Source organism: Pelodiscus sinensis, chromosome 13 (assembly GCF_052426305.1).
Source record: "Pelodiscus sinensis isolate ZL-2025 chromosome 13, ASM5242630v1, whole genome shotgun sequence".
NCBI classification, from domain to species: domain Eukaryota; kingdom Metazoa; phylum Chordata; order Testudines; family Trionychidae; genus Pelodiscus; species Pelodiscus sinensis.
The window spans coordinates 44,953,742-44,981,110 of record NC_143064.1 but is presented as its reverse complement, the minus strand read 5'-3'; the positions used below and the strand labels follow the sequence as shown (position 1 = coordinate 44,981,110).

Below are 27,369 nucleotides of genomic sequence, written 5' to 3'. Positions count from 1 at the left end.
GGTCAAATCTAAAACCTACTGCAAGTCTAGGGCAGCCCCCCGCCCCACTTCCCGGCCCGCCAGCCTGCTCTTGCACTGCCCCCGTGGGCAGAGGCCGGACAGTCACATTTCCAGAATGGCTACAGCCTAGACCACCTCTATCCACCACCAAGCCTAGCCTGGGCAGCACAGGCTTCCCTCAGACCTGCTGATGGGTCTCTGCCCTCCTGGCAAAAGAAAGCAGCTCGACCTCTCTGCTGAGGTAGCCAGCCGGGGGCTCATTAGTAGCCATGCCGGCTGCTTCCTGTTGGCCTCTGTCCAGGGATGTATCTATCATCATTTCACAGAGGCCATGGATGCTCAACAGCTGGGCCAGCTTTCAGCCAGCCCCCCAGAGCCAGGTCGCAGCACACCGCCTCCAGGAGACAGGGCTGTGGTCCCCTCGCAGGCAGAGTCCCCACCCGCCCCCGAGCTCCACAGAGCCTGGGGGATGAAGTCTGCCAGGAGCATTTTCGACTGGCACTCGGGGGAAGATGCAGCCTGGCGGTGCCCCACCGCCCCAGGCTCCTGCAGAGCTCCCCTGCTCCTCAGCCAGCTGCGCCCTGGTTGCTCTCCGTACCTGAAGCCTTTGATGGGACACTGTCTGCAGACAGAGCACTTGGTCTGGTGCTTCACTTGCTCGGCAATCGTCACTCTGTGCAGCACAGCCAGCCACACCATGGACTGTGGCTCCAGGTTGACCCATTCCAGGAACTGGATCCCCTCGATCGCAGGCTTCCCGTTGCTCTAGCGGAGAGGAGAGACAGGCACCGATCGCGAGGGGAGATCTCTGCTGGCCTGCCCCCGGGGCAGCTCCTGCTCCGTGCCCCCAGCCCTGCCAGCACCAGAGCCACTCCAGAGAAGTCGTGTACGTTGCAGCAGGCTCTCTCCCAGAGCGGCCCCGGCCCCCGTGCCCACTGGACAGACCCCTCGGCGAGGAGAGGAGGACCCATCGCTGCGGAGGCCACTTACGAAGCGGAAGCAGCTGCGGACGCTGGGCTCCACGTTGCTGCCCCCAAACGCCGCCACCTCCCCCAGCTGGCGCGGAACCTGGATGGCCTCGTGCAGCAGGATGCTGAGGTGCCGCTGGTCGCACAGGCCGCCGGGATTCGCCACCTGGCCAAAGAGATCTGCCGGGAGAAGGCCCAGCGCCATGGCAACCAAGGATGAGAGACCCCACCCCACACACGCTCCCCTTGCTGCCATGCAGGTGCGAGCCCCTCCCCCTCCATGACCAGGGACACAGCTTTAATTGGGCCAGAGGAAGGGCAGCGAGAGGGTGGGGATGAAGAGGTTTGGCCCTTTGACCCTGCTGGGCCACAGCTGCCCCTGGGGGAGTGTCTACGCCTGCCCGGCAGCAGAACAGTCCCAGCCGACTGCGTTAGGAGCGGAGGGATTCAGAGAACGAGGGGGAGTCGTGATGCAGATCCGCCGTGCCAGGAGGCTCCCCTCAGGCAGCCCAGAAACTTTACAAAGCCCGAAACCTCCCACTCCTGCTTTGACTAACGGTTCCCGGGAGGCGACTCACACTGGAACTTCTCCTTCACCTCCGTGCCGCACAGGCAGGCAATGCCGGTCTTGAAGGACAGCGCCCGCATCTTCCCGCTGCGACCGCTGAAAAACAGAGAGGCGGGACGCTGAGCCCCTCTCTTCTGTGACGGTCGTTTCCTTAACAGAGCCAGGCAGCGCCTGCTGGGAGGTCAACAGCACCAGCTTCCTCCCAGACACTGCAGTGCCAGCTTCCTCGCCACAGGGCCTTGCCTCGCCCAGCTGAGCCACCGCCCATGGCTGTGGGAGCTGCCTTCCAGCACCGGCCTGGCAATGCCCACACGACTGCCAGGCCAGACTGCTTTGCGGCTCTGCAACGAGTCAAGAAAGCCGAGAGCAGGTACCTATCGAAAACGTTGAGCAGCCAGTTGAGACTCATGTCCACGCAGAGCGGCACATTGACCAGAATGCCCCTCTCCTCCTCCAGCCGCTCATAGAGGGCAGTCAGGCAGTGGATCACCTCCACCACGTCCATCACACGCTCCATGGGCTGCAGCTCGTGCTCATTAAAGATTTCCAAGGCTGTGGCCAGAGTCACCAGGTCCACTGGGCAGGCCAGAGGCAGAGACCAGGGAAAGGAAACATTCCAGATCAGAGAAGAGGGGGAAAGTGAAGGCATCAGTCCCAAACACACATCATGCGAGAGCCAGCATCTAGTTCAGGGCTACTCAACTTTGGAAGCCCTGCAAGCCACAATGGTACTCACGGCACATGCCGAGGGCCGCAACTTAAGTGTGGCTGCAGATCCATGCAAATCTATATGCAAATGTATGTAAATAGCTTCCTTCACACTGACGGGCATGGATACAAAGATTAAGGCAAGACTGCACAACACACAGGACCCATTTAAGTCAGTTCTGTTGATATTAATAAAATGCAACATTTCCCCGATGTCCACCCGTCTGACAGCACTTTTACTGAGCAATGACAGTCCGGGAATTGAACTACTGAAACGCAGAGTAAGACGACCATGATATTGATGACTTTTGTGTTTTGGCGCCCACCTGCGGCCTCATGTTGACCCCATGTAAACCCAAACCGCACCATGGGCCGCAAACAAATAGGCCGGAGGCCACATGCAGCCCACAATCCGTGTGTTGAGTAGTCCTGATCTAGTTAAATGCCCTGATCTAGTTAATCTTAGGTAACCACTAAGATCCCAGCCATGGAAAGATTACAGGGAAATTGTGTCTCACGGTTTTCTATGTGTTTACTCTGGGCATTGGAAAGCCCCATTTTGTGTAGTGCTGTGTGGTGTCCCAACACGCTAGCCACTAGCCACATGTGGCTATGTGGCCAATTGAGTGTGGCTAGCTGGCTTGAACAACGTGACTATTTGGCCGGTTGAGTGTGGCTAGTTCATTACAGCAGTAGCCACTGTAGTGGCTACTGCTTCAGAACTGGTTGGACACCACCAGGGTAGCGGCTTGCTGACCACTGACTCAGTTTCCCCAATTTGTGTGGGCCTTCCACAGCCACACTGGAGAGAAAAAGAAGTGAAATCCGGGGGAAATGGGACTGAAAAGCCACAAGCATCCCCGAGGCTGTGAGAGGAGGGTAGGACCTGACCCTACCTATGAACATAATTGTCAAAATGGATCAAAGAGGGTTGACAGTGTCACTGAGCCACCCCAATCAGTTGCTCCATGCCAGCCACTGAACAGCTCCCCTGTGCAGCAAGGGCCAGGACGGCACTCGGTACTCACACCGCAGAGCTTTCTGGACACGGCGCAGCTTCATGGCTGTCCGATAGGCCGAGAATTTGATGTTGTTCAAATCGGCTGCAAAACGACACGAGAGAAGTGAACGTCGCCGCGGGCTGTGCCTCTCTGCGCTCAGCGGCCGGGTGGAGCACTCACCCGTCACAGAATTGCAGGGAAAGCGTCCCTTGAACTGCACAGAACCTGAGCCAAAGGACGCTGTGCCAGCTCCCACATGCAAGAGGATCCACGCGCCCTCAGGGACAGACGGGGAGGAGGAGCGTGTGTGACTAGAGGCAGCACAGATCACGCCAGGCCTCCGCAGGGTCTCTGGGACCCTGGTATCGAGGGGAGCCGAGCACAGGGAGCTCTCAGGGTGCCGGGGGGAGATTGCGAATGTACCCGGGGGAGGTACCTAGAGCTGCTCTTACCCAGTGTTTGGTATAACTCTGTCATCTTGGGGTGGTCCCAGCAGGTTGTCTGAGCCTGGTGGCTGAAGGAAGAAGGTAAGTCACTAAAGCTGGAAATGCACTGGCAGACACGTGAGCGGGCTGATGGGTCTCCAAAGTACATGCCGTATTCCCGCATGGGCGCTCTCTCCAGCCCCAAACCAGGCCACAGATATCTGTAGGCTTCTGCCCATCATCTGACGGCCCTGCATCTCCACCTCAGCACAGTGGTGCAGAGACAGCCCACATGCTCTTCTTATTGGGGGCAGGGGACTGGTACCAATATCCAGGGGATTCCCAGTGCGCACAGGCAGGGGTGCATTCTGGAGGCTAGAGGTCCTTTCCTGACTGGTAATTGCACCTCCAGCCCCACCTCTTCTGGGCTGACTTTGTGGGTTCATCCTCCTCCAGCATTCACCCCTTACTTACCAGCTAAGAGACACTAGGGGGTGCCCTACAGCAGCACTTGCCAAACTACCTCCTTTTGCACATTCCCTAGTCTGCAAACATCCCTTCTGCAAAGCCTGCTGGGCGTTCTCAAGGGAACGCATCTCCTGCCCCAGTCACAGCTGACCGTGGGACTCAGCGAGGTTCCTACTTGCACCAGAGACTGAGGAGTTTGCACTGTGCCTACAGATCTGCCCGCAGGGGAAAAGAGGCCACGTGGGCTGTGTCCGCTGAGATGGGAAGGCGGTGAGCTCACCGCACACGCTCCTGGAACGGACAGGATTTGTGTTTTACCGCATCAAGGCCACGCAGGCCTTACTGGAGAGGAGTGGCGAGTCCCACGGGGAATGGAAGACAGGCCGCGAGCCTGGGACAGCGTGACCGAGAGATCAGCCACTCTGCCGGCCTCCGAGCGCACACTCACTTGATGTAGTACGGCACTTTGTTGGGTGAAATCGCTCGTTCCCAAGGAACCTGGACGGAGGCTGCAAGGAGAGAGACACACACAGAGGCTAAAGCCATGCCAGACAAACCCCTCTCGGCGGAGCGATCGCAGCTTGCCAAGTGATGTGCTTGGGGAGCAGAGGCAAGGGGGGACCAGGGACACCTGCCCTGTCAGCACAGAAATGGAGTAACCTGGTGGGTCCTCAGCCTCATCCTGTTCCTCACAGTTGGCCCCAGACAGGACCCCGTCACTGGGATTCTGCAGTGGCCTCAAACTGTGGTCCCTGGTCAGTGAAATTTTGCCTTAGGGTCCATCCTTGAGACCCCAAGGTGGGCGGGTTTGAGGGGTCAGTGGGTGTGTGGGTCCCCAATAAATCCACTGGGCTCCCCAATAAATCCACCTGCTGCCCCTGCTGCCATTAGAGAGTCCTTCTGGTCAGGGGCCAGAGGCCTGTTTTTCTGAAGCGGAAGGACCAGGGTGGCGAGGAGCCAGGCCACGACTGCTTTGGCTGCCTGCAGCACCAGGTTCTTTGCCCGGGGAAGGGGAACCCTTTCAGTACCACTCCCAGCTCCTTTCAGTGCTGGTGATTTCTGAGCACCCCGGTCACGGCGTCTCTCTCAGGGCTGGGAACCTTTTCTGGGCTGGGGGGCCGGCGACCCCCAGAAAAATCAGTCAGAGCCCCGCACACAAGTGAGAAGCAAAAGCCAAAACCAAACAACCCTCCCTCGCTAACATAGCCCCCGACTGAGGGGGAGAAAGACCCTCCCCACATACTAGAGCCTAGGGGGGCCAGGCGAGTAGATTCTGTGTGCTCCAGGAGTCGCTGCTGGGTTCCTCATGCTGCCCACCCGGCCTCCTGATGGAGCCAGCCCAACGGTGAGGGACTGGCATCCCGCCTCACAGCGGAAAACAGGCACATTCTCTCCGCCCCTGTGGCCTTTTTGTGGCCGTCGGTCGCCTGGCCCCGGGAGTCTCAGTCTGGCACAAACCCAAGAGTCCCCGGGGAGCGAGTTTTGGCTCATGTCATCCCGTCCGTGTTACTGCACGGGGCACCGCTCTACCCACTGGTGCATGTGGCCAGCAAGCACGGATCATGGTACCCTGGGGAGCTGCCTCCTGCATCAAGGCTCGTCTCCAGAGAAGGTTGAGCTACAGGGAACAAAGGCCACTACTTCCAAATGCGAGCGTCCATGCAGGTCACTGCTGCCCAGTGATTTCACCCAGCAGTGGATCTGATGTATTCCACCCCGCCCCAGTGTCCTGTACCCTCCAGGTGTCATTGTAACCACCACCTGGTTTCAAATCCCGGAGGATCCCCCACTACCACAACCGGACAGATTTGAACCTAGGGCCTCTGGAGCTTAGTGGGGGCGTCTCTAGCACTTGAGCTAAAAGCCAGCTTGCTCTCAGGGCCGGCTGTAGAGCTCCCTTGTTCCTATCGCTCCCTGTGCGTGGTCTGAGTGCCGCTGCGTGGATCGCGAATCACACTAGGCGTGTGGGTTACATCACGGCGTTCTCATCTTGGGTAATGCCACGTAGTAACTGCCACACGACCGGGCCTCCTCTTAGCTGGTTATTGGGTTGCCTGGCAGAGAGAGGCCGGGGCGGGAGGGATCTTGTGTGGCCAAGGCAGTAGGAAAGGCAGGCAGGTGTCAGCCCGTACAAAGCAGCAGGCACAGAGCTGGGCTTCTCCCGCCCGGGGGGGCTGGGACCCTGGGACGCTCGGCTCACGTACTGGAGAGGAAGTGCTGAGAACCGGGTCCAAAGTCCCGATGGGCATCCTGGAGCTGCTTCAGGCGTTCGTTAACGGCGGCCTGGGAGAAGGGGGGACGGGAACTCAGGGTCGTCCTTAGGCCCACGCAGAATATGCAGCTGCCTAGGGCACCACGACATTTGGGGCACCCCTGTGTCCCTAATTAAGCAGTGCCCTGTGCTTCGTCTGCCTAGTGCCGGCTGAGGGCAGTGCCACAATCCCCTGCCCCCTGCTCTGGTGTCCCACCCCCTCCTTCCCCCAACTCCCCGCTCTGGCAGCCAAATCCCCCAGCCCCCTGCTCCACCTACTGGCACCTGCGGCCCTAATCCCCCACCCACTGGAAGCTGCACCGCTCCCCCTTCTACCTGTTGCCCCACCAGCCTCCCTGCCTGACTCCTGCCCCCTGCAGTGTTGCTGCCCCACTCCCCTGTGGAGGATGGGGGCGCAGGTGCTGGGGCTGCCGAGGCTCCAGAAGTCAGGACGGCCCCGCTGGAACTGAAAGTGAACCTCTCTGGGATCAGCTTGTGGAGCTGTCAGGTGGCATGGCCCTGCGACCCACTGCCCCGGTACCCCCCTCGCCCCACCTCCCTGGGTCTCCCCTCCCTCCCAGCCAAACCTGCCTGCCCTCTCCCTTGCCTCCCCCGGGCCAGAGCCTCACTATGGCGCCACCAGAGTCCCTAGAGCCACTGCCCCTGGGAGCCCCTGTGGCCTCTGTTCTCCAAAGCCCCACTGAACACTCACCACCCCCTGCTCAGACATGGGACCCCGGGTGCTCAGACAGCCCCTTCTCCATACTGTCCTCAGGGCACCCTGCTCCCCTCCTTTGCCCCCTGCCTACCTGCAGCTGTTTCCAGCGGGTGTTGATCTGCTCCAGAGCCCGGGAGTTCTCCATGGACAGGTGCACATCAGAGATGGCAAGCTGGTGCGCGAGGTCGTTCACTAGCTTCACGCCATCCTTCATGGGGGAGAGCTCCTCTTTGAACAGCTACAGCCCGCCAGCCCAAAGAGAAGAGACTCAGGGCGGGACAGAGAGAAAAGCCCGTCACCCTATTCCTTCACCGTAATGCCCCCAGGATGCTCTGGACCAGCCTGGCCACACCCGGGGCCTCCCTGCCGAGCCCTCCCCTCCTGAGAGTGCTAGAGCCGCAGAAGGAAACCCTCAAGCCAGGGTGGAGCTGTGCACACCAGCGCTCCAGTGGAATCAGGTCCCGTGCTTGGGTTACTGATCCGCTCCCAGCTAGCCGAGGAGCCTCTCCCGAGAGTGCCTGGCTTGAGCAGGACACAGCGAGGGGCACATGCTCCACTGGAGAAGACCTCAGGATTAACCCCCCCAGACACCCCAAATCCACCCTAGCACCCGGTGTGACGTAGTGGGGGGTACCTTGCTGGTTGCTATGCTGGGCAGTGGGCTGTGAGTGACCTCCACTGGCTGCTGTCAGCAGCACGGCCCAGCAGGGCAGGGGGTGAGTCATTATGCAAGGAGGCTTCGAACCTGTCCGACCAGTTATCTCCCAGGGAGCAGAACAATGGGAAGAAGGGGAGTGGAGCCCTGGCTGGGGGGCAGGGCTGGAAGTGAGTGAGTTAGGTTTCTGGCTGGGATCGTGGAGGAGACAACCTAGACAACGGGCTGGGATTTAGGGGCCCAGGCTCCCCCATCTGAAGGGGGGCTGAGGCATCCTAGGCCTGCTCTGTAACCGGATTACATCTGTGCTGTGCTGTATCCTGGAGAAGCAATAAACTCCCTCTGTTCTACTGGCTGGTGGAGTCTGTTCGTGCCACTACGGGGGTGCAGGAGACAGGAAAAGCCCAACGCGCCGTCACACCCGGTCTCCCGCAGGGACCGACAGGCTGAGCTGTACCTTGGTGGCCTGGATGTGCTCGGGTAAGGAATCGATGAAGAGGTCGCCGATGGGCTCCCAGGCGCCTCGCACGCTCTCGGCCTGGTCCAGGGTTGCGCCAAGCTCCTCCATGGCGCCCTTGACCTCCAGCAGCTGCTCCAGCGTGCGCTCGATGTGGCGGTGCTGGTCCACGCAGCGGGCGGTGAGCTTCTCCCACAGCTCGCTGGCCACGTTGGCTTGCTTCCAGACAAACCGGCTGACGTTCTGGATCCGGTGCCGTGGAGACGCATCTACGGGCAAAGCCGCCGGGCCACAGCGAGCAGCCGGGAGAGCCCAACCGCAGCAGGGACAGCCAACCCGAGGGGGAGGTGACAAGAGGAAGGAGGGAGAGAGAAGCAGGGAGAGTTGGGAAGAGGAGGAACCCAGGACCGAGGGGAGGGAGAGAGAGAGAGAGAGAGAGAGAGAGAGAGGGCAGTTTCAGCTCACACCACAGAATCAGCGGAAGGCAGGGCCGGAAGGGACCTCCACAGGTCATCAAGTCCAGCCCCCGGCGCTGAGGCAAGGCTGAGGAGGCCTAGACCAGCCCCAACAGGGGTTTGTCCAACCTTCTTCTCAACAGCCTCCCCCGGTGGGGATTCCACAACTTCCCTGGGAAGCCCGTTCCTGAGTTTAACGGCCGCTTTTCCTAATGCACCTGTGCGATTCTTTTCTCTGCTTCCTTACATCCCCCATTGGCCGCGGTGAACCATCAGCCAGGCACTGCAGGGCTGACAAGGACCTCTCATGGACTGCGGCCACCAGTAGCTTCAGCTGTGGTCTGTGTCCGTGCACTGGCACAGGATCTTCCGCAGAAGGAGCAAAGATGGGTCTGCTGCCTTTAAACCACAACGCCTGAAATCCTTCCCTGGGCAAACAGCCCCTCAAGGCAAAGGGAGCTTTGCCTAAGGGCCTCCTAGCTGGGCCCCTCTATGCAAGGGGCATTCTATTCCTGTTACACAGATGGAAAAGCTGGTGCAGAGAGGGGTTAAGTGATGCACCTGAGGTCAAAAGGCAGGTCAGTGGCAGAGCCAAGTGCTGATCAGCATAGAGAACTCTGTGCTCCGAAAAAGGGGCCTGGTTATTGGCCATAGCAGGTCACTTCACTCCTCCTCATTGGTGGGGAAAGCACAGGAGCTCCCCCCCCCACACACACACACACACACTAAGAGTGGATCTGGACCCTGCCCCCTTTGCAAGGAAGGGAGCAATGGCTGGCAGCAGTTGGGGTAGGACATGAGGAAGAGGAGAAACCCCTCAAGCCCCCAAGGAAAGAGAGCGCCCTCCACCAGCTGCCAGAAGAGTACCTCTCAGGTAAGGCCGGGACTTCCCAGAAGGGGGGTGGCTCTGTTGAAGGGCTGGCACAAGAGTTCATGTCCCAGGCAAGCAGCATGCTTGTTACATCACTGCTCGATGCCCTGGTGTACCTCACTGCATCTCTCAAGGACGCACTGCGCACCACCCGCTCCCAGCATGCACTGCAACATGCCGGGCCTCAGCCCCTCCCAAAGTAGCATGACCTCGGATGGGTCTACCCTGCCCTCGGAGACGTGATGGACACACAGTCAGACACACCCAAGCCAGCTTTAGTCAAGTTGGCTTCATTGGTGGCCTACCCACAGAGTGGCAGTCTAAGGTAACACCCCGGCATTACCTAAGAATGGCCGTACTGGGTCAGACCAAAGGTCCATCTAGCCCAGTAGCCTGTCTGCCAACAGTGGCCAGCACCAGGTGCCCCAGAGGGGGTGGACCGAAGACAATGACCAAGCAATTTGTCTCCTGCCATCCTTCTCCAGCCTCTTACAGAGGCCAGGGATACCACTTCTATCCCCTGGCTAATAGCATTTTATGGACCTAACCTCCATGAAATTATCTAGCTTCTCTTTAAACTCTATTATAGTCCTAGCCTTCATATCCTCCTCTGGCAAGGAGTTCCACAGGTTGACTACACGCTGTGTGAAGAAGAACTTTCTTTTATTAGTTTTAAGCCTGCTACCCATTAACTTCATTTGGTGTCCCTCTAGTTCTTCTATTATGGGAACTAATAAATAACTTTTCTTTATTCGCCCTCTCCACACCACTCATGATTTTATAGACCTCTATCATACCCCCCCTCAGTCTCCTCTTTTCTAAACTGAAAAGTCCCAGTCATTTTAACCTCTCTTCATTACACTGTGCTATGCTACTGCACACTCCATTCGTCTACGTGGCACTGCAGCCCACGATGCCATACTGCACCCTGCTCTCATCTCTTCCCGTGGAGCGACAGCACGTAGGGTCCGAGAACTAGGCCCTGCTGACAGGGAGGGGGAGGAGAGCGGCCGGCCCTACGCACCTTTACTTTCAGAATTTGGTTCCTCTAATTCCTCGAACGGGTGCTGGGAAAGGAAGGCCTGCGCCGACTCCAGGACAGAGTAAATGTACGGGCCCCGAGACTTCACCTCTTCCATGAAAGCCTGCGGAGGGGAGGCACAGCAGGACAAGAAAGGCTGCATTAGAGAGGTGAACGACTCCCTTCCTCCACCGAGCCGGCAGTGAATTACTGACTGTGGGGCACGGCGAGCGGCGGGCTCGGCACGCGTAACTGAGACGCGAAGGAAGCGCTGCCTGCGTGGAGGGGCCATGCACAGTTTCAGCGCCCGAGGACAGCTAACGGATACACGGCCCTGGGATCCATGGACAATCCCCGCACCGGGAAGGGGAGAGAGATCGGGGGAGCTCGACGGTGTCTCAAACAGGCGGTGGCGGGCGTGTTCTGGGCTGTGGATTACGGAAGGGGAGGTGCTCTGCCCTTTGGAAGGTTTTAAACTCTCGGTCCTGCCGCGAGGGCAGGGGACTGGACTCAACGACCTCTCGCCGTCCCTCCAGTCCTGTGGTTCTAGGATTTCCCTCCATTAGGATGGGATGACACTGGCCAATCAGATTTGCTACGTCTATGTGCTATAACACCACAGGGGTTCCCACACCCTCTCCAGAGCTGTCCCATCCACAGGATGGTTCGGGGCAGCCACCCCAGGCCTCACACATTTGGGGGAGGGGGGGCTCATAGTAGCCACCCCGACTGTCATATGGGCAGGACCCATGGGATTATCTGGGGTCCAGGGTCACCCCCTCCCCCTACTCTCACCACGGTGGTGGGATCCGGAGCAGCCCAGCAGCTTGTTTCATTCTGCCCTGCCGCTGCCTCCCAGCCTCAGCAGTGGCAGGAAGCAGAGTGCCCTGGCCCTGCACTTGGGTCTCGGGGGAGGGGGAGTTACCCCAGACCCTGCATCCCCCTTGGGGCAGCCCTGTCCCCGTCACCGTAGATCAGTCAGACAGGTGACCCAAATTGGTCTCTGGGATCCCAGAAGGCAAGTGTCCGGCTCCCCGAGCGTGGCCGAAGAAAAGCATCGGTCCGTGCGAGAACTCGGACACTGCAGCCTGCTGGGAAGCCGATGAGAACCAACAACCAGTGACGGAGGCTCGCTGTGCTCCCCCACATCCATTTCCTCTGTCACACAGATTTACTCTCCGTGCTTCACGCTCAACGACCCTGCGCTTTCCAAACGGGACTGATTCTGTTATTCACTAGGGGAAACTGAGGCTGCAGCTTTTCAGGAGACCGTGGCTCTGTCCCACAAGGGACGGACATTGTGCTGGCCCCAGTGAGTCGCAGGGGGACCGGCAAGGACAGCTGTGGAGCAGAGGAGCCAGGTCCTCCTGGCAGGTGAGCGAGGGCAGGGCTCCAGGGAGCGTACCGCATGCGTCTCTTTCTCCTGCTGCACCAAGAGCACGTCTCCCCGGAGCGGGAGCTGGGCAGAGAGCTCTTCATCCTTCTGACCCAGCCAGTCGATGATCTCCTGGAGGGGGAGCTGCAGCTTCCCACTGTGGTCAGAAAAGGCCTCCAGACGAGCCCTGCGCAGGAGGGGTGGGAACCCAACAGTCACAGAGCAGAAACAAGGATGGAATTCACAAAGGCCTGGGCCCCTGCAGCCTGGTGGGACTCTTCTGCCCAGAGGAGAGGCAGCCAGGCAGGAAAGCTACGGGCAGCCGGCCCCTGCCCAGTGACTATAAGAAGGCCAGATCCTGCCCTGTTGCCAGGCACGGGGGAGCGGCTCCCTCAGCCTGTCCCAGGTGAGCAGGCACACGGATTCTGCCCTGGCATGGCTTGCCGCAGAGGGCCCCCTCTGTGGGTGATTTCCAGGGGCTCAGGGTTACACGTCCTTGCTGGTGTCACCAGGGGCAGGCAAGAAGAAGCCCTTAAGCGGTTTCTGATCCCCAAGTGCGTGATGGGGGAGGTCAGAAGAATTGGCCCAGACACGTGCATGCACATGGCACGGCCGGAGCTCTGGCTACACCCATATTGGCAAGGACTTGGCTGTATGTCGTAGCCAGCGGGACGGTTTCCAGGAGAATGTGTGTGTCGAGGCAAAGTGCAATGAACATGCCCCAGCTGAGCTCTCAGTGAGGCTGGCTGGGGAGCTGTAATCATAGAGGGCTGCGGAAAGGCACGTGCTCAGCTGCAGTGTGGAATGGAGCGAGGAGCAGAGAAACAGCAAGCATGGCAGGGGAAGAAAAGATAAAGGGACAGGAGGAAAGAAGAGACAAACAGACAAGGGCAAACGGAAGGAAAATACACGCCAGGCAGTACAACAAAGGAGTGGGTGGCTCAGAGATTTGTCTCTGCTTTACGGGGGAAACTGCACCGAAGTCACAGCGAACTCGGGTGGCAAATGCACAGAACAAGATCGAAAGGCCTGTGCCGAACAATTCCCACGGGCAGCCCCAGGGCACAGTGAAGACCAGCAAGCTCCCACCGCTCGGAGTCCTACCGAAGGCTGTGGGATTTCTTTTTGATCTCGTTCCAACAAAGATTCATCTCCAGGGGTAGCTGGGGCCCGTAGGCGCTGTTGGGAGTCTGCGGGGTTACACGGGACGCTCCTTCACCATCTTCCGCTGCTTTAACCTAGGCAGAAACACAAACACACTGCAGCTAAAGGATGGCTAGAGCTCATGGCTGACTGCTGCTCTCACCTCTGCCACTGACTCACTGTGTGTTCGTGGGCACAACCCTTAACATTTATGTACTGGATTCACCTTCTGTACAGAGATTGAAATGCCAGCCTGCATCACAGATGGTCTCGATGTTTTGTTAAGGATTTAAAGCACCGGAAGGATGTTCTGGCTGCGTGACCAATAACGTTACCAGCATTTACAACACTTCAGTGGGATGAGGGGTTTTTACTTTTATGCTCCCAGATTTTCTTGGTCTGGTATTCCAGCATCCACACATGTCCAACCACTGCCCTCTATTGGACAGATTCAGAATTACATAAGAATGGCCATACTGAGTCAGACCAAAGATCCATCTAGGCCAGTATCTTGTCTTCTGCCAGTGGCCAATGCCAGGTTCCCCAGAGGTAGTAAACAGAACAGGTAATCATCAAATGATCCCTCTCCTGTCACTCATTTACAGCCTCTGACAAACAGAGGCTAGGGACACTATTCCTATCCATCCTGACTAGTAAGTATTGATTGACCTGTCCTCCATGAATGTATCTAGTTTTTGGGGGAGGGTTTTGGACCCTGTTAAAATCCTGGTCTTCACAACATCATCTGGCAAGGAGTTCCACAGGTTGTCTGTGTGCTGCATGAAGAAAAACTTCCTTTTGTTTGTTTTAAAGCTGCTACCTATCCATTTCATTTGGTGACCCCTAGTTCTTAAGTTATAGGAACAAGTACATAACTTTTCCTTATTCACTTTCTCCCCACCAGTCATGATTTTATAGACCTCTATCATATCCCCCCTTAGTCTCCGATTTGCTAAACTGAAAAATCCCAGTCTTTTTAATCTCTCTTCATATGGCAGCCGTTCCAAACCCCTGATCTTTTTTGTTGCCCTTTTCTGAACCTTTTCCTATGCTAAGATAACTTTCTTGAGTTAAGGTGACCACATCTGTGCGCAGTTTTCAAGACGTGGGCGTACCATGGATTTATACAGAGGAAGTAAGACATTCTCGGTCTTACTCTCGATCCCGTTTTTTCCCTAGACTCCACACCACTACCAGCTAATAGAGATTCCTATTCATCGTAGGCAATTAGAGCTGGTGCTTTTGAAGCAGCAAAACGCACACGCCTCTAGTTTTAGTCCAGCTGCTGCCATTCAGTTCCTAGCGGCCCCAGCGTGCCGCACGGTGACAACCAGGAAGGTGCAGGCGAGCACAGATTTGTTACAATATGAATGGCCCTGGCTTTGAAGCCTTCGCCCCCACAGAAGACAGACTATGAGCTCCCACCTGCAGTCTTCTACAGGTGACAACATGCTCTGGCAGTCCAGAGACCCAAATGCCAGAGACTGCTTCTTCTCTGCCCCCGCTCCAGGAGGAGCGTGCAGGCATGTGACACTCAGGAGGAGAGCCACAATTCCAGACACACTCCAGTAACTTGAAGAAAGGCTCTCGCACGATACCTATTTGCATGCCGGAGTGCTTTTCATCCGTGCACTGTACATCCCTCAACCTCGTGGGAGCAAGGGAAGCTTTATTGACAGTTTACAGGTGGGAGAAAGCAGGGCATGGCACAGGGAAAGGACTCGTACAGTGAATGGGTTGCAGCGTTATGAGCTGAACCTAATCTCCTGGCTCCCCCACCAGCGTTCTGATCAGTAGACGGCGCTACCTCCCCTGACAACTGCGAAGACTGTCCCTTTGCCAGTCACATCTGCAAGCAACTGGGGGGAGGCGTGATTGAAGTGGGATTCAAAGACACATACACCATGTATTTGGAGTGCATGGGGAAGGGCTGGTGTGTGACCATCAGAGTAACTTTCTGCCTGTTCCCAAAACACACAGTTACAGTTGTCACAGGTGGGCAGCTGTTGCATTTTGCTTGGGAAATTACATTTCTAATGTCTTGGCAAGGCTCAAAAGCGGTAACAGTTAACGATTAGCAACCTTCGTCCCAAAGTGCTTTCCAAATGATCTGGAAGGGAACGTTTACACAACAGGGCAAAAGCCGAATTAAGCTATGCAACTTGAGCTACGTCAGCTGCGTAGCTGAAGTCAAAATAGTTTCATATGGCTTTTGGCGCTGTCTATACAGCAGGGAGTTGAAGGGAGAACACTCTACCTCCGACTTCCCTTACTCCTCGTGAAATGAGGGTTACAGGAATTGGAGTAAGACGTGATTTTGAAATAACGGCTTGCTATATAGACGTGCTCTTTGTTATTTCGGCATAACATTAGTTATGCCGAAATAACACTGCTGTGTAGACATACCCTACAGGCATCATTTCATGAGTGCAGCCATCTCTTAGGGGAAGGGTAGTTGTTTCAAACAGCACAGCCACCCTGTAAGTTTGGAGCATGGAGGAAGAGGAGGTGACCATGCTATGAGTTACTGGCATAGAAGGAAAAACTGGCCCCTTCTGGCTTTAGAATCCATCACAATGAGGGTTTTCCAGATTACTGGGGCTCTCACCCTTCTCCCCAGAAAAGCACCAAGAAAACATAAGAATGGCCGGACTGGGTCAGACAAAAGATACACCTATCCCAGCATCCTGTCTTTCAACAGTGGCCAATGCCAGATGCCCCAGAGGGAGGGAACAGAACAGGGAATCATCAAGTGACCCCTCCCCCGTCATCCAATTCCAGCCTCGGACACATAGAGGCTAGGGACACCATTCCTACCAAGCCTAGCTAATAACCATTGATGGACCTATCTTCCACGAATTTATCTAGCTCTTTTTGAACCGTTAAAGTCCTGATCCTCACAGCATCCTCTGGCAAGGAGTTCCACAGGTTGACTGTGCGCTGCGTGAAGAAAAACTTCCTTTGGCTTGTTTTAAACCTGCTGTCTATTAATTTCATTTGGTGAACCCTAGTTCTTATGTTATGGGAACAAGTAAATAATTTTTCCTTATTCGCTTTCTCCACACCAGTCATGATTGTATAGTCCTCTATCATATCCCCCCTTAGTCTCCTCTTTTCTAAGCTGAAATGTCCCAGTCTTTTGAATCTCTCTTCACACAGGACCCATTCCAAACCCCTCATCATGTTTGTTGCCCGTTTCGGAACCTCTTCCAATGCCAATATACGTTTTTTTGAGATGAGGCGACTGCATCTGCACGCAGTAGTCAAGATGAGGGCGCACCATGGTTTTAGAGAGGCAATAAGATATTCTCTGTCTTATTCTCTATCCCTTTTTAAATATTTCCTAACATTCTGTTTGCTTGTTTGACAGCTTCTGCACAGAGCGGATATTCTCAGAGAACTCTCCACACTGACTCCAAGATCTCTCTCTTGAGTAGTTGTAGCTAAACTAGTCCCCATCATATTGTATCTCCAGGTAGGGAGGTACTTAATGATTACAGTGGGGGGCCTGTTTCATTTTCTGTCCCTGATCTGCCACGTCATTCCAGAGAGCATCCCGAAAACCATCAAACACAGAGTACAGAGGAATCCGAGACATGCCGATCATAAATCATTCAAGCGAAAGCTGCTGCCGGCATCCTGAAAGTCAATACATTTCTCGGGCAAATACTCACGCTGCCAAAGTAGGTGAGCCTCGTGTGGCAGAAGCCACCTTCTCTGACCCCAGGGGGATTGCCGAGGGATTAGGGCCAACAGCCCAGCTGAGGGCTCTAGCGGACTGCATGGATAACCCCCCACAGGAAGCCGGATCCTCTCCAGAACCTTTAGGAAAAGGTTAGAAGTCCACAATGCCTGCCACTCACTGTGCCCTCTGAATGAGCCCGAGTGGAAGCTGCCAGGCACTGGCCAGATGTGCACCGCCTGCTCTCCCCGAACAAAGCCCCTGCAGGTGAACACGGGAAAGCAAGGCCGAGGGAGCAGGCTGGCTGGCTCCTTCCCCCTCCAGAAATGAGACGCACCTGAACAGCACTATTTTTAGACACGCGCGGAGGTTCTGAAGCTTCCCCTACCTGTGCAGAGCCAGGGATCCAAGGGGTGGCTGCTCGGCAGCTGCACAGGGGAGAACATTGTCCCCCTCTCGTCTCAGTGCCATCAGCCAGCACCAGGCAGCGTGCAGCAGGAGAAAGGCCAACAGCAGCCCAGGGAAGCGAGGCAGGGGAAGGGACCAGAGGGCGGGCGAGGAGCAGGACGGGAGGGCTGAGAGGAGCTGCTGCCCTGTTTACTGACCCCCCAGGAATCCCGAGGGAGGCGCGGCGGCAGCCGCTGCGCCAGTGAATCATCGCTTTGTCCTGGTGGAATTCCAGCTCCCTCCAACCTGTCTTAACCCCTGCGGGTGCCACGGCAGCAGTCTGGGTGTGGGGGGCCGGGGGTCCCAGGAGTCACCCTGTGTGCACACGCCTGTGAAAGGCACCGAGGGGGGACAGCGTGTCACAGCTAGCCCCGACCACAGACACCACAGCGCTCGGCAGAGTAATAAGGCAGCGGCCCCTGGGCCATCTGGCTCCTGGAAATGGAGTGCGGGATCTGAGAGTTTAATCCCCAATGGACGGGGTCCTGAAGGAATGGTCCGTCGAGGGGCCTGAAAACTCGCCCCAACTCGGGGAGCATCTGGGTCTCTGGCTGAGCCCCACTGTAGTGGAGACGTCAGGGAAGAGAGTCAAGCTCCTTGACAGGACAGGGTGTGTGGGCGGGCAGGGGGTGAAACGAGAAACGCCCCTCACGAAGGAGAGAGGGAGGTGCCACTGAACGAGCCACAGGGGTCCACGATTACTCCCAGACACCCTGCCCAGGCCTCGGGGGAAGGGTGGGCCCTGGCTCACGGCGCCAGGACAAGCCAGGGGCTCGCCGGGTGGGCCTCAGCGGAGGTGGGCATCACAGCGCTGGCCAGGGCCTGCCTGAGGAGCCACAGGGAAGCCCCTCTGTAGATTCAGCATTCCCCGCCCTCGCAGCTGGGGCTCCCCCATGTCAACATCAACATTCCTGGGCGGGCGCACACCCCTCCACGTCCAGGGAAAACATCTTGTTTTTGCCAGAAGGATTCCGGCCCCGTCTGCTCCCACGGAGCCCTTTGAAGTGGCTGCAGCTCAGCATTGTTTCCATGCTCCGTCCCACCTACAGGAACCCGATGAAAAGCGCCCTGTATCGCTCCCTCTCTCGTTCTCGCTCTCTCTGCACGCCTGCCGTCGGGCCCCTCCTCTCCCCCCCGCCCTTCGCAGTCAGGGGCCTCGCCCTTCGCCTTCCCCCAGCCGGCCAGGAGTCCGCTCCGAGGCCAGGACAGTAGCGACGCCAGCAGCCCTGCTGAGGAAGGCCCGGCCCAGGGAGGGGGCCTTGGCGGCCGGTAGGTTCACTGCCCTGCAAGCCGGTGGCCTGGCATGCTGCCTGTGCAGGGGGTTAACTGCCCTGGCCCTGCAGCACAGAAGGCAGGAGTGACTATGGGTGGGTGACTATGGGTGGCGAGTGCACCTCGGGCACCCTCTCTCCAGAGCAGCGGCTGGTTGCTGCAAGTGTCCCCGAGGCCGCTCTCGACTCGGTCCGCTTCCCTGCTTCCTCACGCTCCCGTTCCTGTGCCCGGCTGGCCCCAAGGAGAGCCAGTGCCCCGCGGCACCCATGGGCACCCCCTCAGCATGGTCAGGGCAGGCTGCTCGCTCTGCTCTCCCTCTCCCTCCAGCCTGCGTACTTTGTTAACCCCCTCACACACTCCTGGCAACAGCTGCCCGCAGCCACCCCCTCCCCACAGACACTGACTCAGAACGTCACAGGCTCATCTGCGAGCCCCGCATCCAGCCCCGGAACCGGCTCAGACAGACGCCAGCGCCTCACACTTCCCACAGTTTCTCCCCAGAGCTCCCTGCAGTGCAGCGGGAACACACGGCGCTGGGCTCCAGCCCCAGACTCAGTCTCACCGAGCTCCTTGGAGCCAGCAGGAGGAACGCGGAGGCCAGAGAGGCCCTTGCTTCATGCAGGGCAGCACCACTCGGCTGCGGGGAGCGGGTCCCGAACTCCTCAGCCACACGGGGAGGGAAAGGGCAGAGCCTCTGTTGAACCTCCAGATCAGACAAGCACAGCAGCATTTCTGCGCCATTGGCGTGGCTGTTGGGTTAACGGCTCATTCCCCGTTTGCAGGCGAGACAACTTGCTGGCCGAGGCTTTGCTCAGCACAAGAACTGCAAGAGAAACACCCACCCACCCAGTGACCACTGACAGTGTCTGAGGGACACGCAGGCCACACGGCTGAAACTCCCTCAGCTACTGGGCGCAGCCTGTCCAGCCAGGACTAGCACAGGCCTGCCCCTGACCCAAAGCCTGGGCTGACCTAAAGGGCCGAAGGGAAATAGAGTCCACAGTCCCAACACCCAGTATCGCCAACCCCCAGAGTTCAAAGATCACGAGTCAGGCCCCAACGAATCACGAGATCAGGGTCAAAATCAGGAGACTGAAAAACACTTGGATTTTTTTTTCCCTTTGCCTTCTGGTTTCTGAGCAGCAGGGACACATTTCCCACCTCTTCTCTGCAGGCACCGGGGGAGACAGAGGAAATAACAGCCCCGGGAATGTAGGAGGTGCCGCTCTGCTATAAATACAGAAGTTTGGCAACTCTCACTAAAATTCTGAATTAAAAAAAAGAAGGCGACGTGCGACTGCCAGCAAGCCCTGGCACGCTTACCTGAGCCTGGGCGGTGCTGCTGGGACGTAGCTGCTCCGCTGTACGCCGCTCACGACATCGTGGCAAGGTGTAGGGGCATGCCTGCATGACCATCGGCTGCATCAGCACGGAGGTTCATGGGGAGGGAGACTTCTCTGGGCACGGGCACCTGAAACAGGGTGAAATCCATTGGGTCAGCTCTCAGGTCCCATCATTCAGGAGAGCTGGCTGAGTTGCAGGGAGAAAACTAGATCTCGCCATAGGAGGACAGAACAAAGACCCAGAAGCCTGCATCCAACTGTGGCCAGTCCTAGATACCTCTCAGAAAGGCATATACCCCCCCCCCCCCACACACACACGCAATGCACTCCTTGTACAATACTGAACCATGGAGGGAAAAGTCTTCTTGGTCCCATCTGCCAGATCAGCGTCTGTCCTGAAGCATGAGGGCTGAAAGGCTGCGTCATTTTTATCCTCCAGCTTGTCTCCCTGAAGATGCTATTTTCTTGCTCATATAACCCTCTACTCCTTTTCGTAAGTAATTTGCCTTGACAAAACCCTGTGAGTTCCACAGATTTAACAGCACGCAAGAGTGTCTTCTCTTTGGGCTGAGAGATGGAGCCATAGCGTTTAGTGGGGAAAGCTGCCATGGGCACTAGGAGCACTGCTGCCAGTTCCCCTCCAAGGGGCAGGAATAATAAATGCATCCCGTGTTTGGAAGGAAAATTGACGGTAAAACCATGTGTGAGAGCTCTGGACAGAGGCAGATATTATAGGAGAGGCAGAAAGATCTTGCGCAAAAAGTGTTTTTTGCGCAAAACGGACACGTCCACACTGCATGTTTTTGCACAAAGCCCTCTTGCGCAAAACTGGATTGGAATAGATTATGCAAATGAAGCACGACAAAATGCTAATCAGCGCTTCATTTGCATTGCCTCTTCCGACAAAACACGTAGTGTAGACATAGCCATATAGTATATACTAATGACTCATGATATGGTGTGTGTCTGCAGAGGTTACATAAAGACTATATATAGGCCAGTCCTTTTTATGTATGTAAAAGTCTGTGTGTGTATACGTGTGTATATATATACACATACACACACAAGCCTGTATATAACCCCTGTAGATATGGAGCAGTAATGACCCATGATGTGGTGTGTGTCTGCATATCTGCAGGGGTTATATACAGACTTGGCTGTGTCTAGACCGGCCAGTTTTTCCGGAAAATCAGCCACTTCTCCGGAAAAACTTGCCAGCTGTCTACACTGGCCGCTTGAATTTCCGCAAAAGCACTGACGATCTCATGTAAGATTGTCAGTGTTCTTGCGGAAATACTATGCTGCTCCCGTTCGGGCAAAAGTCCTTTTGCGCAAAAGGGCCAATGGAGACAGCTCAGATTTGTTTTCCACAAAAAAGCCCCAATGGCGAAAATGGCGATCGGGGCTTTTTTGTGCAAAAGCGCGTCTAGATTGGCACGGACGCTTTTCCGCAAGAAGTGCTTTTGCGGAAAAGCGTCCATGCCAATCTAGTTGGAAAACTTTTGCGTTACAAGCATTTCTGGAAAATCGTGCCAGTCTAGACGTAGCCACGTGTGTGTGTGTGTGTATGTATGTGTATGTGTATATATGTGTGTGTGTACACAGACTTTTACATGCATAAAAAGGACTGGCCTATATATAGTCTGTATATAACCCCTGAAGATACGTAGACACACACCACATCATGGGTCATTACTGCTCCTAGTAAAAGGCATCTATAACGTATATTACATTAAAATGGTTAACTCTGGTCCCTGACCTGTTTCTCCCAGCCACTGTTCTGCTTCTGAATTTCAGTTTAGGCAGCAAAGCAGCTGAGAGATGAGGAACTCTTCTTTTAGAGAGGACACCGTTCTACAATCAGGTCCCAAACCTATAGCTTCCATGTGTTTGGGGCCGTTGCTAAAGCGGGAAAAGTTCAAGGGGGACACCTGGAAATGCCCCAGCTTATATCATTGCACTTGCCCTTCCATGTCACTTTTCCTGTGAGGAGGCCAACATACTTTACAAACATACATCCAAACGCACAACACTGACGTGCCGGTTTTACAAGAAGCTACGGGGAAGTGGAGAGACACAGAAATGAAATGATTTTCCCAAGCAAGTCGCTGGGCAAAGCACAAAAAAAATCACATCTCTCACCACAAGACAGCGCCACGAGAGGAACAGAGCGGTAGAGCACAAAGTGAGGGGACTCATGTTGAGGCTAAACGGACAATGAATGTGAACGTCACGTGGGGCACGTCTGTGCAGCGCGGCACTCCAGAAGGTCACGGTACAGACAAGGATGGCTAAGTGTTGCCTATGCGTATGCCCCTGCGGCGCTGAGGGACTCGGCCCCCTTCCAGGTCTACCACTTCTAAGTCGGGTTTCCTACAGAAATTAGAACCCCGCTCCAGTCCTCAGCCCTACAGCCACCCCAAGGCAGTTTCCAAAGGGGTGTGTGAGAAAGACGAAGCCAGGCAGCTGGCAGAAAGCATGGCTGCCTCCCTGGGGTGGTTGGCTCTCACACACAGTCCCACCTGGAAACACTGAGGAGCTTTCTGACGGGTTCTCAGACAGAAGGCGGCAGTATATTCCGACAGCACTGGACGAAGAGAAAGTCCCCCGGCTATAGCCAGTCTCTCTCTCCCATTCGCAGGCCTCTGTTCCGTTTGCTCCCTCCCTTTCTCAGTCTCACAGACACACACTAAGGGTGTGTCTACACTCGTGGCTTCTTGCGCGAGTAATATCCATATCTGCACAATAAACCCCAGATATCTGCAGATTTGCTGGGCTTTTGCAAACCACTCCATGTGTAACTCCAGTGAAACTATGGATGACTTATGCCTTACGCATCACAATTGCTAATATCAGATTCTCCTGCATCCCCTGCACACACTCCTCACAAACTCCTAAAAGGGCCTGGACTGCTCCTGCTCCCCCAAATTCATCCCTTGATGGGCCAGGCTGGGTGGCAAAGCTGAGAATGGGGCTGAAAGTCTGAGACTCCCTTTCAGCACATGTGATGTAGCTGGACGATCCGGGTCACAGCGCTGATGAAAGAGTCCATACTCCGTTCAGTCTGGCTGCAGGACGAGGGGCTCGGATGCTCCTCCACACCCCTCTGCTGGAGTATGCAGTGCGCCCTGACTGCCCATGCCTGCCATCCGTTCCTGCTCTTTGCTTTTGGAGCAGCATCTGTGCACAGGACGGCCGTGCTTTGCAGGGAGGTCAGGGGATAATTCTGGAGCTAGGACATGCATGGATTGCAGGCTCCCGGGCAGCTGTATTGACAGAGAATGGTGGGGGCCATCCCACTTTCGACAGAAGCTGGATTTCTGAGGCAAAAGGGGGGGCAGGGGCTATGTGGAGATGGGAGTGATCTGGGTCATGCAAAGCATCCCACCCGCACCATGCAGCACCCTAAGGAAATAAAACCCTTCGGACTCAGTAGAGGCAGAATGGGCGGGGCTGGAAATAGAAGCAACAGCCCTGCTAGTTGAACGCCTTCCCTGCCACTGCATGTGCGCCCAGGGAGAGATTCTCCGCCTCAGCAGAGCCTCTAAAACAAGCATAGTAACCAGAGCTCTACACCGCGCAGTGCCCGCGACATGTCAGCTACGAAGCCTGGCCAAGGAACACTCGCCTACAGCAAACAGCCGGACACTCAGTGGCAGTGATGAGAAAGCCAAGAGTCCTGGTGTGGACAGAGGGCACCATCTCCCCCACAAGTGCTGCCTGCTCCACCAGCAAGGGCGCCATGGACTTTGGGAGCCAGTGGGACCATTACTGAAGAGTTATTTCAAGGGCGGCCGTTGTAATGGCCTGGCTAAGTGAGGACAGAGCGGTTTCAGACATTCAAAGGCCGTTAGCATCAAGGAGAGAGGGGAATCACGTGGGGGGAAAGTAAAAGGCAAAATTGAGGCCATCACAGCGACAGGGAGCTCTGAGGAGCTGTAGAACAGGCTCCCAAGGGAAGGGAAGAAGGCCCATCACTCAGGATATTTAAACTGGACTGGACAGATGAGCTAATCTATGGTAGGGAACATGCCCATGGTGTGGGATGCTGCATCCCCTGGGCACGCTCCGTTTCTCTAGGGCATAGTCCTGTGAGTAGACTGCTTCTTAGAGCAGGGGTGGGGAACCTTTATTGGGTCGGGGGCCACTAACCCACAGAAAAATCAGTTGGGGGCTGCGCACAGTGAGAAGAAAAACCCCACAAAAATGCAACCCCCAGCCTCCCTCACGGACGTGGCCCCCGACTGAGAAGGAGAAAGAGACTCTCCACATTCCCCTTTCACACCAGAGCCGGGGCGGCGGGGGCCTGGCACACCAGCACGGGCTCCCCAATGCTGTGGGGGAGGAGCCCTGAGCCTCGGGGGCCAGATCCAGGCAAACCAGGGGCTGCATCCACCCCCAGGCCTGAGGTTCTCCCCCCAGTCTTAGAGTCACCCCCCACTCTGGAGGGTGGGGTGGAGGAGGGAGATAAATACTTGCCCATCTCAGCTGTTTCTCCCACCCAAGGCAATCTGTACTGGCCTTCGCAGGCAACGAGGGGATAAAACAGCACACCCTGGCGACGGAGCAGAGGTCAGGCCCCTGGACCTGTAGCCACTTTACAGAGTGCAGAACAGCTGGTCCCATTGTGTTTGTGCAGGTGTGCATGCCCTGGGGAGTACTACAGCCTCCAGGCCTTTGGTATAAAAATTCCCTCCCTGGATTATTCCCGGGGCACTGTGTAAAAAAGACCCCTAGTAACACTCTTCAGCGCAGCACTAACTGATCATTCTGTGGCCATGCTACGGGTGACAGGTGGAGGAGAAGACACAATATGGGGTGTAGGGTTCCCTATACATCTCCAGCCGTCACTTCCTCATCAGAGCCAGTCCATAAAGCATTCCCGTTGGACCCGCAGAGAGGCCCAGAGGCCTGACAGCCGCACCGTCTGCGTGTGGGACACGTGGGCTCCCCGTGTGCCTTTCTGAAGAGGATACGCCGAGACCTGCATGAACAGGTAAGAATTCACAGACATGAAGGCAAAGCCTTCATGAAATGACAACTGGCCTTTTGCCTCATGCCGTATCAGCCGGACTTCTCGCCAATGGTGCAGGCTTCCCCTAGATTACCGACCTTTCACTGGTAACGGGTGCCCCAGCAGAAACTGGTCAATTCTTCCTCCAGTTTATACGCCCTGTGCTGCAAACGATGTGCAGACAACAGCATCGCCCGGTTCAGGAGGCTGCGGCAGGACTTCAAAATGCGTTTACAACGTCAGCCATGGATTTCCAGATCACGCTATCACTTTGCTGAGAAATGTGTCACGTGCAGGTCCTGGCATGACACTTACATGCTGGAATGGCACAGCATTAAGATGGTTTCAAGATAAACTGGATGGTGCTTTAAAAAAAAAACAAAAAAACCCCACGCAGATTTTTCCTCTTGCTGATCAAGCTGCACCTGCTTCAGAATCAGTAAGGGAGAGATTGGCCCATTGTCCTGGCTGAAAACCAGTCTGACAAAAGAAACTAATAGTCGCTGCTAAACCACTTCTGCATTTGACTCTAGAATATGATTGTTGCTTCACTGGGGAATCTAGTCTACAGAATTGCTTCTATTTAGAAGTCCATTTCAGCAGCATTTGTTGATTTGCTCAAATGGCAGCGTTTAGGGAGATTTGCTGAATCAAGTCAGACCTTTGCTCCATCTCATTTGGCATCCTGCCTCTGGCAGCTGTCCAACCCCTCGTCAGAGGAAAATGACCATTTCTTTACAAACCACATACCTGACCTCTATCCTCCAGAAGCATATAATTTAATTGCCCTTGTTTTTAGAAATGGACCTAAGCCAAACCCAAATCTGAATCCCCTTACATTTCAGAGGCAGAGACATTCTCATGTCAATCTGGTTCATAGCTCTACAGCCAACTAAATTAAGCAACATTTGGGGAAGTTTGGAGTGGATCCAAACTTTGGGCTTCAGACTCTATGTCACTTGTTTAGCACACTGAACACAATTCCTACATACTGTAGCTTACAGATACGGCAAGGAAGGTGTTTCAATCAACCCTCCCCCCCCTTTCCAATCACTAACTTCCCCCCCAAATGTTCCTGTGCCACTAAAACTTGCAATCTGGGGTCTTGGCCTCAAGGGAACAATTTAGTTGATGAATGTTTGAGCTCAGGCTTCTCAGCCATTCTCCAGTTTTAGCAATGGAAATACAAATACATACTGGCTCCATTGCTAGAATGGTTCATGACTTTGTTGCTGGCTAACGTACTGCCCAGTGGCAGACTGAGTGTTCAGAAGGGGCACGGAGGAGGGTTTCGGATATTTCAAAGTTCAGACTCTGCATTTATGCAGAGGAGGTTTCAGTGCAGGTTTAGTTACATCTTAGCAGGATCCTGAACGATCTGAGTCAGCGGGACTTGTGATACTGCACTAACATGTCTTGTTCCAGAATAAACGTCGTCTAAAGGTCACGTGGTGAGTAACTTGTTCCTGGAAGCCAGGGCCAGCAGGAATCCTTTCTGAGAGAGTGGGATCATGGACCAATGTCAGAGAACGAGGAGATATTGCTGCCTAGGGATTGGGTCTACAAGTAAGAAGAGCTGGAGCAGGTGTCTTCGGTCTTCTTTCTACCGTCTCTCAGACTAGGAGTAGAATTACCCCATAGCCCCCTTGTCACACATACATCTGCTTGTCCCTCAGGAGGGTGGAAAACACTTCATCTCATCGGGGGTGGGAGGGAGAAGAGGTGCTTCAAATGTTCAAGCATAGGATCGCTGGGAGTTAGAGGTCAAGCAAGTCAAATGACCAGGCCTTGTCCCAGGACATGCCTGGTGCTATTAGCTGTTAAGAACTTGTAGCTCCTTCATCTCCCTCTTCAGAGTGAAGAAAACTCCGTTCCCCAAACACCCCCACTACAGTTTCTGACTCAATGGGTATCAGCCCAGTGCCACATCACATGTGCTGGCTCCTCTAGAGAATGAAACATGGGGCCTGATCCCATGAAGCGATAAAGGGCCAGGCATCAGAAGAACTGACTGCAATCTGTGACTTGCCAGAGTAGGATCCGAGGCCGCAGGCCAGGGAAGGGGGCCCGAGGGGAGGACCTAGGTGTGTACATGGCCAGCATTGAGGAAAAGGCCCTCCTGAAGAAGCAGAATTCCCCCCTCACCCTTGAAAAAAGTATGTTCTGTGAATAGGACACAAGCTGAGAAACGGCACACACAAAAATCAGGGAATGCAGAAGAGTTAGTGTTCCCACAGCAACGCTAACTAGGCCATGCTGCACACACATAAACATACTCTCACCATGTCGCCTGGACTGTTCCTCTGTCCGACTACATGCAACCCACAGTATATTATTTAGGAGGAGGTTAAATGCTACCGCTTGCCTGTGCTCCCCCTACGCTTGAAAGACTTTGCCAAAATGCTCCCTCTTTAAAGCACATTTGGATTAACCCTCTCTTTCCTCCATTCTCCTCGCCAATCTTTCTCACCCACCTCGATCACACAGTCATTATTTTTATAACAGTGGCACTTAGCAGCCCCAACTG

The 27,369-nt window shown here is 55.6% G+C and overlaps 1 protein-coding gene across 3 annotated transcripts in view; it reads right to left on the bottom strand.

The window, feature by feature from the left end:
* The window catches only part of DRP2 (dystrophin related protein 2), a 38,210-nt gene extending 12,762 nt beyond the window's left edge, over positions 1-25,448 (bottom strand). Inside the window, exons 1-15 of one of the 3 annotated variants that reach the window (XM_075896730.2) lie at positions 24,941-25,448; positions 19,809-19,956; positions 13,046-13,179; positions 11,972-12,128; positions 10,570-10,690; positions 8,220-8,488; positions 7,199-7,345; positions 6,343-6,421; positions 4,587-4,647; positions 3,698-3,759; positions 3,273-3,347; positions 1,911-2,112; positions 1,547-1,632; positions 991-1,148; positions 599-765 (exon numbers count right to left, since the gene is read on the bottom strand). In XM_075896730.2, the coding sequence (XP_075752845.2) occupies positions 599-765; positions 991-1,148; positions 1,547-1,632; positions 1,911-2,112; positions 3,273-3,347; positions 3,698-3,759; positions 4,587-4,647; positions 6,343-6,421; positions 7,199-7,345; positions 8,220-8,488; positions 10,570-10,690; positions 11,972-12,128; positions 13,046-13,179; positions 19,809-19,910 (1,820 nt within the window). In that variant the 5' untranslated portion in view covers positions 19,911-19,956; positions 24,941-25,448. Of the gene's footprint in view, positions 1-598; positions 766-990; positions 1,149-1,546; positions 1,633-1,910; positions 2,113-3,272; positions 3,348-3,697; positions 3,760-4,586; positions 4,648-6,342; positions 6,422-7,198; positions 7,346-8,219; positions 8,489-10,569; positions 10,691-11,971; positions 12,129-13,045; positions 13,180-17,154; positions 17,315-19,808; positions 19,957-24,940 lie in introns of those variants that run through there. The other 2 variants (XM_075896729.2, XM_025178655.3) reach the window with 2 other exon arrangements.
* Between the last annotated feature and the right edge of the window lie 1,921 nt (positions 25,449-27,369).